This window comes from Argiope bruennichi, chromosome 2 (assembly GCF_947563725.1).
Source record: "Argiope bruennichi chromosome 2, qqArgBrue1.1, whole genome shotgun sequence".
Classification (NCBI taxonomy): Eukaryota; Metazoa; Arthropoda; class Arachnida; order Araneae; family Araneidae; genus Argiope; species Argiope bruennichi.
The window spans coordinates 121,878,592-121,899,303 of NC_079152.1; the positions used below are offsets into that span (position 1 = coordinate 121,878,592).

Below are 20,712 nucleotides of genomic sequence, written 5' to 3' on the forward strand. Positions count from 1 at the left end.
GTCGTCTTAGAGAAGTGGAAGAAGAAGGCTTGACCAAGCCTCAACTGTCCCGTTTGAACCAATTGTTGATGAAATACTAGGATACCTTTAATCCAGAGGGAGAACCCACGTCGTACATGGAACATCGAATCGATACAGGAAATGCGCCTCCAGTTGCAACAACACTTTATCGCATGTCACCTGCTCGACAAGAGATATTTAAAAAAGAACTCAAATATCTCCTTGACTCTGGAATTATAGAAGAATGTGACTCCCCATATGCTTCATCAGTGGTGTCTTATGCACCTGGGGACCAAGTATGGGTAACTACTCATCAGAAGAGCAACAAAGCAAATAAAAAAACTACAAAGTTTACACCACGATATGATGGACCTTACATCGTAACGACCCAACTCTCCTTGACTCCTTATGAAGTTGCAGACCCCAACAACCCAAATGTCCCACTTGGAACATACCATTCATCAGCTTTCCGCCCATGCCTTGAGTCTCACGCCAACAGTCAACCTGTACATCCTCTGCGTAGAAGAGGTCACCTCAAAAATAATTGAACTTCTCTTGCTGGCTCCTTGTCGGGACGACAGCGAAGCCAGAGGGGGAGTCTGTTAGCACCAGAACTGTAATGCGTCTGTGGATGGGATGACAGATCTCTGCCTTAAGCGTTCATTCTGGCAACCCTGACACCGAAAAAAGAGCATTTCCGGAGTTTTTCTTCAGTCTCTGTGCGGTTCCCTTGCTTGCACGTGAGGAACCCAAGTTTACTTAAAGAATGTATTTTTTATAGAATTGGTTAATTAAAATTTCTTTTAAATTTACCTGTAGCATGAAATTTACATTGGTATTATTAAGAAGACAATTTTTAAATTTCAAATCGTTGTAAAATTCCTTTTTATGCATTAATATTTTCGGAAGTTGAATTTCATCGCAATATTTAAAAACAATATTACGCTTGAATCTTATTTTAATTAAGTTTTGATATTAGATTATTAAAATTAAGGGGGGCATCATACGGATATGGAAATGATATCATTAAAAAAGGAATTTTTTTGAGTCTTAAGATAATACGAAGACTATTTTTATAAGACGAAAGCTTTTGAACATATGAATAGCAGTCTCTATAGGCAAGTCATAATTATTATCTATTAGGTGATAGTTAAATCTATTTTTGCGTTTGTTCAGTTTCCTATTAGAAGCATATCTATTTTTTTTTATATATATTATTCCCTAGGACAGAATATACTTCTTGTTGACACTACGAACTACTCTCCAAAACATTTCTAATAAGATTTTGCAGCTCCAGTAATTCATTAAGTGAAGCTCTCAATTCAGTGCAGCTGTAAAACCATTCGTTGTAGCAACCTGTAATTTTTATGATGGTTTGTTTACAATTAACAATTGCCATTTTGCAATAATTAATAAGAGCTACTTTTGAGCCGCGTTCCTTGACATTATATATATATATATATATATATATATATATATATATATATATATATATATATATATATATATATATATATATATATATATATATATCCATAAAAACACCATTGCATTTAGAGAGCGCAAATGCAGCTACTACTAAAACACAGGTGAATCTAGACAAGTAGTAATAAAAACCAAGTTAATAGGAAAAAAAGAATCAAAATTAAACCAAATAAAATAAGAATCCAGCCTGAAGACTTCCTCAAGGGTCACCCTCAGTCAAGGATTCAAAATAAGAGATTTTTTCTTATGAGGAATCCAGACTTTTGTCCAACAGTATTGACCTGAAAGTCCTCTGAAATTAAGCCTAAGAGATACACCGTTTTTACAGAAAAGAAGCCGGAGTCCTGCCATAGGGATAGCGCGTCTTCCCCGTGATCTGGGCGTTCCGGGTTCGAGTCCCGGTTTGGGCATGGTTGTTCTATCTGTGAGATGATTGCATGTGCCCTCCTGTAAAAAGAGTTTGTGCGAACGAATGAGTGATGCGTGAGTAGCAAAGTCGTACTCTTGGCCCTAGTTGGCGCGACTAAAAAAACAAGAGACGCTCCCCCTCCGGCTTAAATCGCTGTCTTCGTAACAGCGGGCTTGTCCGTGGCAAGTGCCATAAGAAACAACAAAAGAAAAGAAACAAAACAATAAATTAAAAGAATACGACCACTATTAAGCAAAAATGCAATAACATACAATAACCATATAATAACTCTCATAACCAAGTATGAAAACAAAAAGGAAAGTACACATCAGCAGTAGGCAAAAATTTTTTTTACTTAAGGTGTCCCATTTTTATTTCTCGCACCCTAAACTGTTTTTGCTAACGCCATTCAAGGTAAAAATAATTGGAGGGTCTCAGCACCATCTATTGAATTATTTAATGTGCAACGGAAAGTATATTTTTGTTTTAGGTAAAGGATTAATCCCAAATCATCTCTTTTTTTTTATTAAAATATTAATATTGCAGTAGTTTCTGGGAAATTCATTATTAGTTAAATTTTGATGAGATTATTTAATGCTTCAATATAGGAAATTTTATTATTACAAACTCTTTTAATCCTGTTAAATTGTAAGAAAAATGAATTTTTGAAAATTGTAGAGTTTAGATTAGAATGATAATTACAAAGTTTCGTTATTTTAAAGTTGAATTCATCCCTTTTATCTTAGATACCAACTATTGTTTTATCGTTAGTTATTTCGATTTTTAAATCCAGAAAGGTAGCCTCAAGTTGATTTTTATTTGTTTCTGTTAGAATTAAATCTTTTGGATAGCAATTAGTCACAATATTAGTATTTTCTAAGTTTATCAAAAGTAAGTCATCAATATACCTGCAAACGTTTATTAAATTATATTTCATTATTTTTTTCTCATAGTGATGTAGGAAAATATTAGCTAAAGTGCTTGAGAAAGCTGTTCCCATTGGAATGCCCTTTACTTGTTTATAAAAATTAATTCCATTAAAAAAGTAATTTTTGGTAATATTAAAATTACATTATTCTAGCCAGTTATTTTTAGGAATAACACCTTCATTTAAATATTCGTCATATAAAAAAAGTACAGACATTTATTAATTTTTCATGAGGCAAATTGGTGTATCAATTTTAGAAATCAAAAGTATTAAGTTTATTAATGTTGTTATCTTTAAGAAAATCTACTACTTCTTTGTTACTATTAATTATAAAGTTATCTTCATCTTTTATTTTGTCCAGGATAATTTTTAAGTATTTAAAGAAATGTTTTCCCGTATAGTAATTATATTCTCAATCTAGGCCCCTTCTCAACCTACCAGCCCTAGGTGTCATTTTTGTCGGAAATCCGATAATACTCATTGCAAAAATAAATAATTAGAGCGGGCATTAATTTCCATAATGTCATCAAAATTGAACATAAAGAGAGGAAATAATAATTTTTGAAGCAGAACTTATTCCCAAAACGACACTTGCTCATTTCTAATGATTCCTCCTTTTCATTCAATGAATTTTTACTGGGAGATATTGCATTAAATTTTAATGAATGTGAAGTTTAATAGAAAATGTGACAAGTCTTCGTCTTTGCATTTTATTTGAAATCTAATAGAATTCTTTAAAAAAAAATCATTCCTTCATAAATAAAATTTCCGCAGATGTTCTGAAAGTATAACAAACAGAAGGTATTCTATAACAAAAGGAAGCCTTTTATAATCAAAAAGTCTCTGCTAAAAGAAAAATTAGTTCTTATTATTTTCAATATTATTTTTTTTTTACTCTGCATCATATACAAAGTATTTCGCAACATTTAATTTTCTTCGTGTTATCCTTGATAAGCCTTTTTATTGCATTACCAAAAAAAAGGGCAAAAGTTCATACATTTATCTTTTTTTGTTATTTACTTTTATTATTTTCCACAGCTCAGGGAGAAAAACATTTTTAGGACATCAACAGAATTTTCGATGCACTTTTTATGTAATAAGAAAAATTTGCTTTCGGAGATACGAAATTCAATCGCTCCAGGCAATATACGAAGGTGAGATCAGATGAGTAGCAGCATCAAATGTTTGTTTACCTCTTTTCACAGCTAACTCATCTTCGCTATATTTTCTTTTTTTTTTCTGTTAAGTCAATACTTTTTAACCATTTTTTTATAGTAGATTAGATGAGTGAACTCTCCAGTTTCCAGGCATCTGTGTGAAGTCGTCGTGTTTCCCATTTTTTAAGGTTGTAACTCGATCACTTTGTTTACGCTAATAATTAGACTGGACGTATCAGATGCCTTATTTTTCTCTCCACTTGTGCGGGCTGATAAACAACTTTATTTTTACCTTTCCATTTATTTTGTTTTTGTTTTTCTGAAACAAGTACCAAAAAGTCTTTAGGGAATTATATTCGAGTGTTCTCGAAACATTCAATCTTCGATTTATCTTAATTTTTGAAACGGGTTCTAAAATGTTTAAATTATTACAAGAAAGCAATTTTCTTTTTAAATCTTTCTCTCAGTAAAAAGTTTGGCTATCTGTCGGTCTGTTCTTTCACGAACATATAAATGCGATAGCTAAAAACGGCTATGATTTAAATATGTGAAATTTAGTATGTGATTTTCTGACTGCAGTTGTGGTTCTAAGTCAAATTTTCGTTTCAATCCGTCAGGGAAAATTTTATTCTCAGAATTGGAGATATGTATCAAATTTTGCTTCGTAAAGATATTTGATACATATCAAATATCTCTAATAAGATACCCCTCTCTAGTACGCTTTGACCTATCTATTCTTATATATATTGTCGTAAAAACTCAAAAACCAAACAAGACAGATGAGTGAATCTAAACATACTAGAAAATAATGTGTCTCTAAATAGGTTGTTATCCTGTAAACAATATAACAATATCTTATATATGCAATGTGTGTGTGTGTGTGTGTGTGTGTGTGTGTGTGTGTGTGTGTGTGTGTGTGTGTGTGTGTGTGTGTGTGTGTGTGTGTGTGTGTGGCATAATTTCAACAGTAATGTGGCCGAAAGGAAGAGTCTTTTTGAATGAACTTCAATTTATTTTACCACGGAAAACATAATTTTTGTACAGGAAAAAAGCATAGGTTTGCACCAGAAGACAAGAACTAAAGCTGTGCGATTTTTCCCTTTAATGGTTTCATAACGGAATTCCGGTGGGGATTTATTTGATTCGTGTCGACTCAGGAAAAGGAATCTAAGGTTTCTTTAAAATACCTGAATAGGCACCAGGGACTTTTAACTTCCCTCGTGGTCTGAGAAAAAGAAGCTAATTTTTAGAGCTTGTGTTGACAATAATTAAATAAAAAAAGTGGAATTTGAATCAGAAAATAAGAGAAAGTTTTAGAATGAAGTTAACATGGGGGCTAATTTAAGATTAAAATAGAAAATTAAATTAAAGTAAAAAATATCAATAACACCAGAAACGTTAGAAGCTTTGTTTTCTTGAAATGGTGTCTTCTCAATTCACATTGTTCACAAACACTCAAATCAAAACTGATTATTGAGATCGGAATAAAAGCAAAAGCGATGTTCAACCAAAAAAAAATTGCAATGCTAAATACAAAGAGATCTCATAAAACGAATGCTGACAAAAAAAATACTAGCAATAACCTTCTATTTAATCTATGGAGGGATATAATCATCATAAATATAAAATAATTAAAATTGCAAATCTCAGCTACTCGACATTTGCTATTTATTTATGCTTAAATTTATTCACATGCTGATAAATCAGCCAATTTAAACGTAAGAAAAGATCTTGGGATTTCGTATCCGATAACACAAAGACCAATTTTTAACACCACTTAGCATTTCAGATAGCAATGGGCAATTACACACTATCTACCAATAAGTATTTGAATATCCATGCAAATGAGGATATCTGCAGTCCTGATCTACATCACGCTTTCTGTACTTAAATATCGCGTAGGAAACAGCATTGACATTCGCAGCATAGCATGCAACATGCTACTAAATTTAGAGCTGTCTGACTTAGAGAAAGGCGTAATTGCCCGATATCATAGAAATGGCCGAGTCTTGATGGACATATCTAGTGAGTTAAACATTCCAAAATCGACAGTGACTTTCGTGATTAAGAAGTGCAAGGTGAGTGGTGCTTGTCGGAATGTGCTGCGACCCGGTAGATGCACAAAACTAAGAGATAGAGACCGACGAGTGCTGTCCAAAGAAATTTGGAAAATCCGCGCCAAACCGATGGCGCTCATACTCCAGAAGTTCCAACAAGCATCCGGGACTGTTGTTTTGATAAATACCATTGGCAAGGAAACACATGCTGCATCTCATAAGCCTTTGATTACAAAATCAAACCACGCTGCTTGGTTGAAGTGATGCAAGGCATGTCGAAATTGGACCGCACATGAGTGAAACAGGTTCTCTGGAGTGATGAATCAAGGTGAAATCTCTATCAGTCGGATGGCAGAATCTGAGTTTGGCGTATGCATGGAGAATGTATTTTACCAGAATGCATTCTGCGTACAGTAAAGTTTAGTGGCGGTGGAATTATGGTCTGGAGATGTTTTTTAGAGTATGGACTGGAACACTTGATCCCAATTCACGGTAAGCTCAGTGCCAACTCCTACTCCACTATTCTAGGCAACAATGTGCTTCCTACACTGTGGTAATTTTAGGGTTGGATCATTGTTATTTCCAGGATGACAACGCCACTTGTCATGTTACGAAGGGTGCAGCAACCGTCCAAAATCGGTGAAAGAGCTTACATGTATCTTCTCCAAGCCAAGTTGAAGAAAATATCACTGTCCATTATCCAAATAGTGGAAAACATGCGCCAGAAGTCTAAAGCTTTTATTGCCTCAGATGGAGGCTCTACCAACTATTGAATATGAATAAATTCTGTTTATCTCTTTTATCACAGGTGACCAGTTACTTATTGGTAGATAAAGTATATACAGGTGACCTTCACATCAAAACTGTACATCCTTTTTTTGGACGTACAATTTCAATTTAGATTAAATTCGTCAAAGAACAAGCGGCTTATTTAACCGTTTAGCACAATATTTCAGAGTAGCAACAAGTTAGATACATGAAATTTCAAGTATGGTTTTAATGTCAAGATTTTTTGTCTACATCAAATTTTGAATCAAACTGGTGTAAGAGAAGAAACCCAAAATACATCGTATGGTGGAAATATATTAAAAGGTTGATTAAAGAACATTTTATCAAGCTTATTTTTCTCTCAGATGAATCCTTTTTAATTTTAGATCAAAACCAATATTGTTATGAATTTGTAATATTGCCTCCCAGCGCTTTACGTCTCTTTGTAAGAAAGACAGTTTTGCGGATAGCTTTAACGGATCTTGAATGGTTTCTAGTTCACTGATCCGGGTCTTCGCGACAAATTTGGCCACTTTAGCGGCAAAATAAAAAGTTTTTGAAACTCTTGGAATTTTGGCGATGTATCAATTAGGAGAGAAGATAAGATAATTTTCTACAATATTCATTACCCATGAAAAATATTGAGAGCCATAACTGCCAATTTGAATTGAGTACCCAGTTAGTAGTTGAATTCAGTACCAGTATAAGTCTATCGAGAATAGCCGACGATTCGAGAGGCTTGAGTAGCCATGAGGTCTCTCTCCTGCGAGTTTTAGCTGAGAGCTTTATGCTCTTACAATTGTTTATTACTGATTTACTAATGGTGTGCTGCTGTTTATTTACGAGTACTATTTTTTTGTATACGATCCAGCTCTTTTTAGATGTCTAGTAAACGTATTTCCATGTAAAATAAAGCGTCATTGTTGAGCATGTTGGGTTATTTCATATTATATTCACTGCAGCGGACCTTGATTTTCGGATTAATTTTCTGTAACAATATATTTTTCTCTGAATTCATTATAGCTACATTGCATCTAACATGAATTCAGTTTAATGAAGAGGACAAAACATTGCTCCGCATATCTTGAATACCAATGTGCTTTCAAGGAAAATTAAAACAGTCGTTACTAAACTATCACCTTGCTAAAAAAATTGTCATAATAATACTTGCGAGTCCTTTCACTCTAAGAAGTAATAACCGTAAGTGAAGAAGAAACAAAAACATTAAATATTACCGTTTAACGTAAGTGCTCGAAATTCCACATTTTCAGGAAACAATTTTCAAATAGAAGTTTCTCAATCACTTACTTAGTCTCAATAGATGGAAGGAAGTTATTTATAATATTTTCTTTAACTTAACTTTGTTTGAAGCAATGAAATGAAAGTTTAGCTTCTCTCTCGTTTATTACAAAAAAGTGCAGTATGTTGCTAAGATAGCCGCCAAATGTGCATCACCTTTTCATTAGCTTTGCTTGACTCTTCAATCTTTGTCTCTGTAACTACGATTAAAGTATAAAAGACATGTTAATCAGGACAAAAGAAATGGAAAGAATTTGCAACTAACTAAGCCAAGAATTGAACTTTTTAGTGATTTTTTTTTCAGAATAAAGCTGATATTATATTAATAAATAAAATTTTTTATTCAAAATGAAATAAAATCAGAATTTTTTTAAAGAATTAATGTGTAGTAAAATCGAAGGGCGAACTTCTATAAAAATTACTCACAAGTTCAAGCGGCGTATATTAATTAGCTCTAAATATTTTCTGGGTTTGACTTTAAATGCAAAATAGCTGTGTTCCTATTTACGACGATAAAACATTTAGCTTACATTAATCGTTCAAATTTGCAGATAAACTTCTATATATAAGATTCCTTTTTTTAAAAAAAAAATGTTTCTTAATATATGATTTATTACTAATATAATTTTTTTTACATTCGATTCAATCTCAATTTCTAACAGTATTACAGCCATGATGTGCGTGTATTTTAATTACATTTAATTTAATAAATTAGCAAAGTTCTTTTTTCATTCTTGGAACCTGCAATTCGTAAGCTTCGAAATTATCTGCGTTGCAAAGGTTTCTCAAGTGTATAAAACATATCTCCAAAATGAGTGTCTTTTAATTTTTTATAACATCAAATATTCAAGTGTAAATTGTAAAATTTTTTCATTGCAGCAGAATCAAATGAACATGTCCTGTTCGGTTTGACGGATCTGGTCAGCAGCATGCAATTTCGTGAGCTGCCATCCTATTCCTTTCCAGTTAATAACAGAACGCAAATTCCATTACGAGATTGACTTATTATTTATTTTGTTCAAATACTGAAGAAAAATCTGAAAAATAAATAGATAAAATAAAATAAAGCTAAGAAACAAATGAAAAACGAGTGAAAATAGATATATAAAGAAACTTGTCAGACTGGTCAGAATATTTATCAGAGACTGAAAAGGGCTACATTCTTTGCTTCCTGACAAATGAGATTGTGAAATTTCATAAAACAATAATATCTTTTATTTCTCATTTTCACATCTATTTTGATCCCCTCGTATTTCTTCGCCCGATACTGATTTCCATCCTCAAATTGCTTATTTACATGATTGACAAATTTTGTCTCTTGTATTTACGCAAAATTCGAGTAATAAATCATCAGAAAAAGGATTTCTTCTTGAAATACCAGTGGCGTAGCTAGGAATATAGGCTCTTGGTACACTATATGAGCTTTTTGCCTCCAATCATCGTTGGTGGTTTAGTAACAATTAGAAGACGCTCCCAGATAAAAATTTTTCATCTCATCATATTTCGCTTAAAAAATATAATATAAATGTACTAAAGTTTTATCCTGATGGCATTCTTTAAAACTGATACCTGGAACATCTATGCCTCACTTACCCCTTTCGATTGTTACACCACTGCAACACCAAAAGGAATTCGTTCTAAAACTGAAAATTTGTATTTTTTTATCATATTTTTGTTTACTTCCTTCGTTGCTACGTTGCCATTACTTAACTCTTAAAAATTGTATGATAATACGGGAAGAATGCATTTTTCACTTTTAGAACAAACCTTGTTTCAAGTCACGGAAAGCTCATATTTTTAATCTCAAATATCTTCTAATTGGACATTTTGGTCGATTTTCCTTTATTCTTTGATTATCTTTGTAACTTCCTATTTCACCTCTAGGGAAGCTGTAATCTATCGTACTAAATTCACCATAACCACTTTATTATAGGTGCGCGTTACTTCTCTGGATATACGAGATTCGTTTGAGTCTAAAAAAACTTAAAATGACTTTGCCGATCTCCCTGTATATAAATGTAAAACTTTCCTCCACCGACTTTCGATAGATGATTGCAGTGGTAAGTACTAGTCAAAATAGATAGATTAAAAATGTCACACAGTAAGCTTGAGCATCTGTCAACATAATGATTGAACCAAATTAGTGAAATTGCGTTAGCATCAAAAATTTATTCTCGTTCAAAGGTGGATAGTTTACTAGCCAAATTCTTCATATGCTAGAAGCTTTGATTTTTCTGCTTCCATATAAAGAAAACTATGACTGAGGCACATCGAACGCTGTTAAGTACTTAAGGTAAGTTTGATCTTACTAAAGGAATATGTCGTAAATGATTTCAACACTTCAGGCTGAAAGTTCACGGTGCCAAGACGATGTTCTGTATTTGATGGGACAGTTCGTTGTGATCTATTCTGAGCTGTTGAAACCGAGTGAAACCATCACAGGGGATCGGTATCGAATGCAAATGATGCATTTACTCTGAGCAGTATCAAGAAAAATACTATAAAGTTATTCTCGGGCCTGATGATGCTTGGTCACATGTTTCAAGAACTGTTAAAAATACTTGGGAACGCTAAAATGGGAGGTCTTATCCCACCCTCCGTACTCTCCTGACATTGATCCTTCCGACTATCATTAATTTCGATCGATGACACATGTACTGGCCGTTCAGCATTTCCGTTTCGTATGATAAAGTCCTTAAATTCGTGGATAGCATGAAAAGGCCCTTAGATTTTTCGAGATAGCATCTGAGAATTGCCAAAAAGAGGGGGAAGTAGCAGCTAGCGGAGAGTATTTTTAATTATTTAAAACAAAGTCTCAAATTTAGGGGTGAACGTTGTACACTTAACACAAGAATATAAAAGCAATAATATAAATTATGCATTTAACGACGCTAATCACCATCAATTTATATCGATTTATGTTGATAAATGCCTAAGTTATTATATTGTTTTCTTTATATTGTAAAGTATAATATTCTGCCATCTATTGAAGGCAAAAATAAGTACATTTTTAGAAAGAGTTTTCCGCTTCGATTCCGAAAACTTTCTATCTTTAAAAAAATAATTAATGAAAAATGTATTCGATTTTCGACACGGCAAGAATATTAATAATTCACTGGAAGCGTAGCAAAAAATTTACCTGGGAATCAATTCAGAAACTATTAAACTTTCTCAAATTTTTCTGTTAAGGCAAAATTTCGAAAGATTACAGATTTACAGAGAACTGTTTTCCGTGAACTGCTTGATGAATGTTTTTTCATGAAATATATCAAACTCAAAAAGCAGTAAATGGTTTCTTAAAAATAAATCTTCTTCTTAAAATAATTTATTATTGCATATGTTTCCTTAATTTATTCCGATAACAAATCATGATTTCGAATGAAGAATCTCTCTTTTATTGCAGGTCACTTTACAAACCAGAAAATATAAAGAATTAAATTAACAAAAAGAGCTATTTAGAATTAAATTTAGCAACTGCGTACTTACGTATGGAATAAAACTACTTAAACCATGCTCCGTTATCATAATCTAAAAGCTATATTTGAAATCTGAGTAGGCTAATGGTTTAAAATGTCGGCCGACTAATAATAAGTTTTAGAGTTCTAAACTTCGCATAATGATAAATGGCTTAGACGAGCGAGTGTAGATTTATTGCGAGATGAAACGAAAATGATTGAACCTTAATTTGTTTTTCTATTCTCTAATTGGTGAATTTCAGATTTTCAATATAGCATAATTTTATTCAGTTTAGTATTATATAAAATTTTACAATATTGTATATATTATAAAGTTTCCTACATTTTACATAGTTTCAATATTAAGAAAAAATATTATATAATATTTCTTTTGCAAATATTATGCCATTATACAATATTATGCATTACTTGGGTTACAAATGGGAATGTTTTCGCTAGAATATATGCCAACAAAATGTTTTCGTATAATTAGTAAATTAATGGATTTAGTAAGCAATGCAATGTTTAGTGCGCCAGCAGTAGCCATTTAACCCAAAGTGTTCCTAGTCTTAACATGATTAAATGGACAATAAAATTTATGTAAAGGGATTATTTTTATTTAAATTGCTCCTCTATCTTTATTTACATTAAATCGCTTTTTATTTCTCACACTAATCAAGTATTATGTACAATTGTGCTCGAAAAAAGTTTCACGGGATGAGATGGAGTCGTGAGTAAAGATAAAATTTCAAACAACTCTATTATAGATCAACATGACATACATTTATGTCCTTCCTTTCATTATTCTTCTGTTATCTCTGAGATACTGAGATAAGGACTGGCTTCGATAGAAAATAGGGGTTCTCAACGATATGACGGCAATAAAGATACACGAGTGCATCCATTTCCAATGCTGTATGTTACATTGGGGTCAGTTGCCTAACGTAAATGCACTTTGATCTTGATTAGAGTTTTATATCAATATTAAAAAATTAAACAATATAAAATTTATTAATCAACAAATTTATTAAATTTGATCCCGTGGCTATTGTAGATAGTGAGAACCGAACTCGCAACGTTTGGGTTCGTAGCCGAGTAACATGACCACTGGACAAAAGTGATCACTCTTGTCCAGGACCTGTTATCTGGCTTATAAAGCTTCAACACATTACACCCCCTTCAATGAGTTGGAGGCGAGACAAACGATATTTTGTCCTGTTTTTAGCGGTGATATTGGCTGTTGCGCCTCACCCATTTTTATTGGCTGATTATTTATCAGCTTTTGATTTATTTATTGGCTGATTATTTATCAGCTTGATTTATTTACTGGCTGATTATTTATAGGCTTTGATTTTATTTATTGGCTGATTATTTATCAACTTGATTTTTGTATTGGCTGACTAGTTATCAGCTTGATTTTATCTTTATTGATTGCTCATGTCTTTTTACAATTAGAAAAGGTCCATAATAATGTAGTTCCAAATGCTTCCGAATTCTGTCAACGTGTAGGAAGACATTTGTACTATGGTCCAAGTCTTTATAAATGAAAACAGATTTAGAAGATTTTCGGCGAGATTCTAATGGTTTTAACTGTTCCATCTGTTTCTGTAGGTCTTTTGCAAACGTATCGATATCACGGCTATTTTTAGGTTTTTCGAAAAACTCTCCCGGCAACCTGATAGGTTGTCCATAAACCATTTGGACAATGGTGAAATTCGTATCTCCCCCCAAAGCAGCTCTTAGTCCCAACAATACTGTAGGTAAAGTTTGAGTCCATTTAATGGAATTATGCGCTCTTATTGCTTTCAATTTTTCCATTGCATTGTGGATGGTAAGCTGTTGTTGTACTTATATGGAAACCACATATAATGCCGATATTTGTAAAAAGATCAGACCTAAATTGACTACCTTGATCGGTGATAACACGATAATGCATTCCGAAACGTGAAATCCAATGATTTTAAAATTCTCGAGCCACATTTTCGGCGCTCACATTTGCTAAAGACATGACTTCTATCCAACATGTGAATCGGTCGATACAAGTCAGATAGTTAGTTTTACCTTCAGAAGTATTTAACGGGCCTATGATGTCAATATGAATAATAGTAAATTTATCATCTACTTCCTTGTAATTGGTAAATTGCGAATGCGTATGCCTCTTAATTTTATTCTTTTGGAAGTGGATACAAGACTTTGTCCATTGGGTGATATCTTTCCGAATGTTGAACCATATAAACCTGGAAGATATTTAACTGCAGATTTCACACCAGGATGTGCTATGCCATGATTTTGTGAAAAACTTGCATTCGAAATTCTTGAGGTAAAATTTGGACGAATTTTTGTAGTTGAAATATCGCACCAAAGTAACTTTACTGAATCCAGAGGATATTGTTGGAAAATCAAAGATGGTTTCGAGCGTAGCTCGTTAAGATATTGATTATCAATTTGTGCTTCTGCAATTTTATCGTAATCTATTTCAGATATAGCTTCTATCCTGGCTAATGAATCTACGACAATATTTTCTTTTCCACCAACGTAACGAATATCCGTTGAAACTTCCGAGATGTATTGTAAATGACGTAACTGTCTAGAAGAAGCTTTTTCGTTTTTTTGTTGAAAAGCAAACGTCAAAGGTTTTTGATCGGTGTAGACTATAATTTGTCTTCCTTCAAGAATTGTTGATTGAAAGTTATATTCTTAACAGTTCCCTGTTTTTAAATACTATATCCTTTCTGAGCATTAGATAACTTCTTAGAAAAGAAGGCTAAGGCTTTCCAACTGCCTCTTTCAATCTGTTGCAGCACGGATCCAACAGCGAAATCTGAAGCATCACTGAAGAGAGCTAACGTTGAGTCACGATTTGGAAAACTTAATAATGTAGCATTCGCTAGATCTTTTTTGCATTGCTCAACATTTTTCTTTTGTTTCATCGGTCCACGGAATTTTACATTTATCCTTTTTCTTGGAACCCTTTAAATACTCATGAAGGATTGCTTGATTTTTGGCGGCATCTTTGATGTATCGCCTATAGAAATTAATGAGATCAAGGAAGGTACACAATTCATGAATAGTTTCCGGTAACCTATAATTCAATATGGCATTTACTCTTTCAGGAAGAGGTTGAAAACCTTTAGGAGTAATCAGGTATCTTAAAAATTCTAACTGATTCATTTAAAAAATCGACTTTCCAAGATTTATACCAAGTCCATATTTATTTAAACGAACGAAAACTATTTTTAAGTGCTCTGAATGCTTATCTTCTGTTGAAGAAGCTACTAAATCTACGAAGCTACTCATCTACGTATGCAAAAACAAAGTCCAATCCAAAAAACATTTCATTGATAAAATATTGAAACGTAGATGGGGCGTTCCTTAACTCAAGGCTCATAACGTTAAATTCGTATAAGTCGAATGGCGTTATGATAGCTGTTTTTTCTTTATCTTCTTCAGCTATTGGGATTTGAAAATACGCCTTAAATAGGTCAATTTTGAGAATATTTGTTTGTTTTTTTGAGATGTGATGAAAGTCCTCGATTTGTGGAACAGGATAATGATCGGGAATCGTTTGTGCTTTTAAGCGCCTATGGTCATAAACTTCCATCCTTTTTTCTAACTAAATGGACTGGCCCATGGAGATTTTGAAGGTCTAATTATATCATTATCTAGCATAAATTTGAACTCCTGTTTGGCTAATGTTAATTTATTTGTATCTAACTGTCGAGTTTTTGAAAACACAGAGGGGGGGGGCTTTTGTAGCTATATGTTGTTTTACGTTATGTTTCGAGTTAGAAATTAAAAGATTTGGTTTGGTTAAATTCGGATATTGTAACAACAATTCCACATGTTTTGAACTTTTATCAGTCTTGCTTATGCAATCGGCACTTGTTATGCAAGTAATATGGCTTCGAATTGATAAATTTGTAACATCATCTATTAATTTTCTGTTATGCATATCAATGAGTACTTTATATTTGGTTCAAAATTCTGCGCCTAAGATCGCTCGATCCACTTTAGCGATTACAAAAAGAAACTGGAATGATCGACGGAAATCTAAATCCAAAGTTAAAATTTTGGAACTAAACGTGGGTATTATTGTTCCATTTGCAGCATACAATTTAACCCTTAACTGTGGAGGTGAAATTTTAGGACTTAACTGGGGAGGTGCGGTCTACGAGACCGCATTTCATTTAGACTCAAATTAAATGTTCTAATGAATGTATTAGTATGAAATACTGCCAATATATTTTGCAGATATTTTTCTTGATATATAGATATGTTTTAGAAATTTTTCAAAATATATTGTCATTGAAAAAAGTAAATGCATTGGAACATACATTTTCTTCTCAAATTACATGTTACAATAAATAATATTCTTGAAAAAGCATATTACTTTTTACTTTTTAAATCATATTTATTTTTACAGTATATGAAGGTATATAGAAGACAATATAATGTAAAATTCAACAATTATATGAAAAATAAAAAAATTGATAATGGGTAAAATTAGCCTTTTTTTTATCGGCTTGTGTGACTTTCATAGCACGGTTTTCTAACGCATTTTAAACATACAGATTAAGAACTAGTATAAAAATCAACCTATAAATTCTGTATCTATATCTCTTGGTATATTAATATATTTTATAAATTTTTCAAAATACATTATCACTAAAAAAATTGATTATGTTTGAACTTACATATCAAAATCAGTTCAATGCAAACTTTCATCGAAAAACTCTTCTGTATAGTTATCATTATCACTAAAATCACTTTCTGCTTCATTTAAAAGTGTCTGGAGCACTGCTTCATAATAGGATCAGTAAACTGGATGATATTTCGGGGTCCAAGTTTTAGCGCCATCTGCTAAGCCTTGTTTATCACTGGGACACTAACAGGGAGCTACGGTCTTAGAGACCGCGCTCGAAGAAATAACTGAATTATTTTAAAAAGCATCCGCTGAAATCGGTTGAAAAAGTGCACGTGTATTGAAGGTTACAAAACAGGAATTACAGGGTCAATCCATTCAATTGAGCTAAAAATAGAATAGGGGTGATAGAAAATCCATCGCTAGTGGTCTCACAGACCGCAGGTCTCCAGTTAAGGGTTAAAGGAATTACATACTTTATGGTTTGGTGTGGCAGGGATAATGGAAAGATCAGCACCACTGTCCACAAGAAAGTGTAAACCGGTTGTTTTATCAGTAAAGGCCTTATCACACGGGCAAATACCGCCTACACTTTTGTGGACAGTTTTCCGTTTATACCCGCAGGCCACCGGTCAAGCAGTAGATGACATCGTGGACTGTTTTCAACTGGCTTGAAAGTGTAGACGATAGTGACGGAAAGATTGTTTACAAACGAAATTCAACCAATCGTGCAGGGCTTTGGTAGTGACGTAATTGCCAAGAATGGCACGATTGACGCCAATCTGAAACTAATTTGTAAACACATTTCCGAATCACTCCTTAAAAGACGGCAAAAAATGTTATATGGTCGTGTGATAAAAAATGGGTTTTGATCGACTTTATTCATGAAAAGCCGGCTATTTGGAAACCACTGAATATTCATTATTAAAGAAAAATGTTACACGAAGAAATTCGTACAGTAATTTTCGGAAGACGAAGAGATATTGACACCCGTAGATAGTCATCAAAACCAAGAAAATTTATTTTCAGAATTAAAAAAAAAATATTAATGTTTATGTGAACTGTCTTCTTTTTGTGAACTGTATTTGATCAGATTAAATCTTTAATTTTTTTTACAATAATGGTAGAATTTTGAATTTCTAAAATATGTAATTAACATCTTCCATACAGTAAAAAAATTATTTCATTCCTATGCTGTTGTGAAAGTTAATAAGGATCAATTCATTTTCTTACCGCTGAAATATTGCTCAGCACATTATATAGTACATTTGGGGGAATAGCAGAATATGAATGATTCTGTTATTCTTTAATGTTTTAATTAATAAATAATAGTGAAGTTTTTATTTTAAAAATTAATTGCACATCCAACTCACAAAATCGCTTTTTTAGCACATTTCTGTGTTAACCCTTTAAAAGGCCATTTTTTTCCTAGTCATATTAAGTTAAAATATTTTTAAGCTTGAAATTAGAATAAGAAAAGGGATTCATTGAGCTTAATAGATAAATTTAGTTTGATTAATTAATTAATTTGGTTAATGAATAATTAAGTGACAAACCAAGACACATCATTTTGTGTGAGATAAAGAACTGAAGCATTTAAGTTTCTGTCTTTCTAAAAAATTTGTCAGAACTTATGCCAACCTACATAATTTCATAGAAAGATTGATAAATTTGGTGGGAAGCATACTTCCCACGGCCTTAGAAAGGGTTAAATTTAATTTTCACTATTTAATCTATAAAATACCAATACAGATACATTATGCAACTATTAGATTTTTTTTGTACGTAAACTTGTCGTTATTACTGAAAAATTAACAAAATTGATGGAACAGCATTATATTCCAGGATATAATGTACTGAATGTATGAATAGGAATGCCACAAACAAAATGAATAAACTACAGATATTCACCAAACAGAAAAAGTGAATAAAGAGAGATAAATTAGCTATAAAGTACACCTGTGTTTTAGGTTTACCATACAACAAATCCCCACGTGACGTCACTACACACATTTTTCTGTGCGCCTTTGTCCACGAAGGTGTAGATGGAATTTGGCCGTCTGATAATGCCTTAAGAAATAAAGGGTAATCATGTCCGGGTCACCAGTGTGGCTATTGGAGATAGCGAGGACCGAACACGCAGCGTTTGGGTTCGTAGCCGAGTAACATGATCACTAGACAAAAGTGATTACTCCTGTCCAGGATCTGTTATCTGTTTTATAAATCCTACAGAAATTTGCATTGCTTTGAAGAATAATTAAAAGTGCAAATGCTTCTAAATATCCAATTATATCAAATATCTCTCTTAAGCTAATTTGCTGTATGATAGATCATTTATGTGACACATTTTTCACTTTCATTTACAGACGGGTTTTTTTTTAATGCAAAGAAAAAGAAAAGAAAAAAGAAATTTTATAGCATTTGAAGGTAAGCCAGATTGCTCCCTCTTATAAACTTTCAAGTATCCTGAAATGAAGTGAAGAAGTGGTCGTCTCAATTCCTCGCATGGTTTTGTTTTGAAAATGTGCCTCGCTATTTTACACTCAGTGTAACAACTGTGTTTCATAAATTTAAGCTATTGACTCATTTCAGAATCAAGAACTAGTTGTAGCACATCTTGAATGAGATTAAACTGTTGTAAGAATCTTTTTGGATACCCATCTGATTTATTTATAAGACTTTTTCCATATATCTATTCTGGAATGTTTAGAATTGCTTGTAAAATACGTGATGGAGCGGATGCATACGCACAAAAATGTTGCATTCCTTCCTCCATATTAAAAGACACTTCTATAAAAGCATTTGATGTTGTTATCGTGAACTGTGGAATTTATAATTACATTTGTCGAGTTTTCCCACTTCCTGTTACAGACCTAGAAAATTGTATTACTGTTGAAAGCATAGTATCATTCAGCTCCTCAAGTGAAGCAAAACCCTGGAGGGCGAGAACCAGAACTTTGTTATTCCCTGACGATATTAGCGTTATCAAAACAACATCTTTTGAAAAGTTGCAAGTTAAATTAGTTTTCGAAGATGAGGCACAGAAGCTCGTAGCTAATATTGAATCTTACCAAAAAATTATTTTGACTTTATTACAACACCTTATTATTAAAAAGAATTCGATAATTGATTGTAGAAGTCAAATCTTTGCAGACCTTTACCATATTCACAGCATTATCATATCTGAAACTTTTCATGATGCAGAAGATTGTGGCCGAATTACTAAATCATCATCAATTGAAATTATTGAATCGGATACACTGGAACAACTAAATTTGCTTAAAGATTTTGTAAATATGGAACTTGGTGGTATGAATACTGCAGCTTCACTTTTGGATATATATTTAATTCAGAATAAATATAAAAGTGTTATTGTTTTAGGACCCTCTGGATCGGGAAAAAGTACCTTAATTAAATCATTCTGTAAAAAGAAAAAATCGTTTTTAGTATTGATTGATGGTATGAAAGACTGTAATCTTACATTTGATAAATGTAATGAATATGTGAAACAGCTATCCCAGTCATCATTTTCATTTCCTGGTCATCCTACTATTCTGTTTATTGATCATATTGATGAGTTAGCATCATCCAATACAAAGAAAAGAAAACAGCTTATTAATTTAGTTTATTTACTTAAACATTTAGAGAAAACTAATATTTTAGTTGTTGCTGCTGCAGTGCAAAAAGAGTTAATACATCCTTCTATTGCAAATTTCTTTAAAAGACAAGTAAGAATATTTTACAAATTATATAAGATTATCAAAGCAATATGAAAACATAAGTATTTCAATTATTAATTATAAAATTTAAAATTTTTATACAAATAATTTTTTTTTAATTTTTATAATGCACATCAATAATGTTAAGCATAAAAATGGTACAAAAATAAACTTTGAATTTTAAGTAACATCATGTAATTTGCTATTTTTATACTTAATTTTCCTTTGACATTTTAATATTAAAGTTGTTTTTATTCATTTGTATCTTCTAAAATGAATGAAGATTTCTTACCATTTGAAATACTTTTCTGTCATTGTTCTTTTATCATCCTATATTCATTAAATAAAAACTAAAAAAAAAAAAAAAAAAAATCTTGTAACCTTAGGCAAATGAAAGTATTTAGAATGTTTGTATGTCTGACTCTTCGATATTAATTTAAGAATACATATTAAAAGTAATAATTATATTTACTACTATCATGCTATCAATTTTTCTGTTGCTTACTCATTGTTGTACATGAAAAAATTAGTGCAGATCTATGCACTATTTAAAATTGAAAAGAGCTTTACCAAAAATAATCAGTGTTAATCAAATATACAAAGTACTAAATAAAGTCGTAAAGGAAAACATTGACTTACCCTAATGTTGCAGCATTATATGCTTAGAAATTTTCATAATCTTTATTGATAAAAAAATACTTAAACTTATATGATTAAAAACTAGTTAATTCAATGAAATGTTCAAATTTATTGAGCTATTGTAAAAAGAAGTCAAACTTGCTGTATGTTTTTT

At 32.1% G+C, this 20,712-nt stretch overlaps 1 protein-coding gene across 3 annotated transcripts in view; it reads left to right on the forward strand.

The window, feature by feature from the left end:
• LOC129955476 (ribosome biogenesis protein SPATA5L1-like) overlaps positions 1–20,712 on the forward strand; it is a 335,554-nt gene that overhangs the window by 291,658 nt on the left and 23,184 nt on the right. Inside the window, exon 1 of one of the 3 annotated variants that reach the window (XM_056068227.1) lies at positions 18,699–19,928. The exons of the other annotated variants lie outside the window; for them this stretch is intronic. Within the exon in view, the coding sequence (XP_055924202.1) occupies positions 18,822–19,928 (1,107 nt within the window). The 5' untranslated portion in view covers positions 18,699–18,821. Of the gene's footprint in view, positions 1–18,698; positions 19,929–20,712 lie in introns of those variants that run through there. 3 annotated transcript variants of the gene reach the window in all.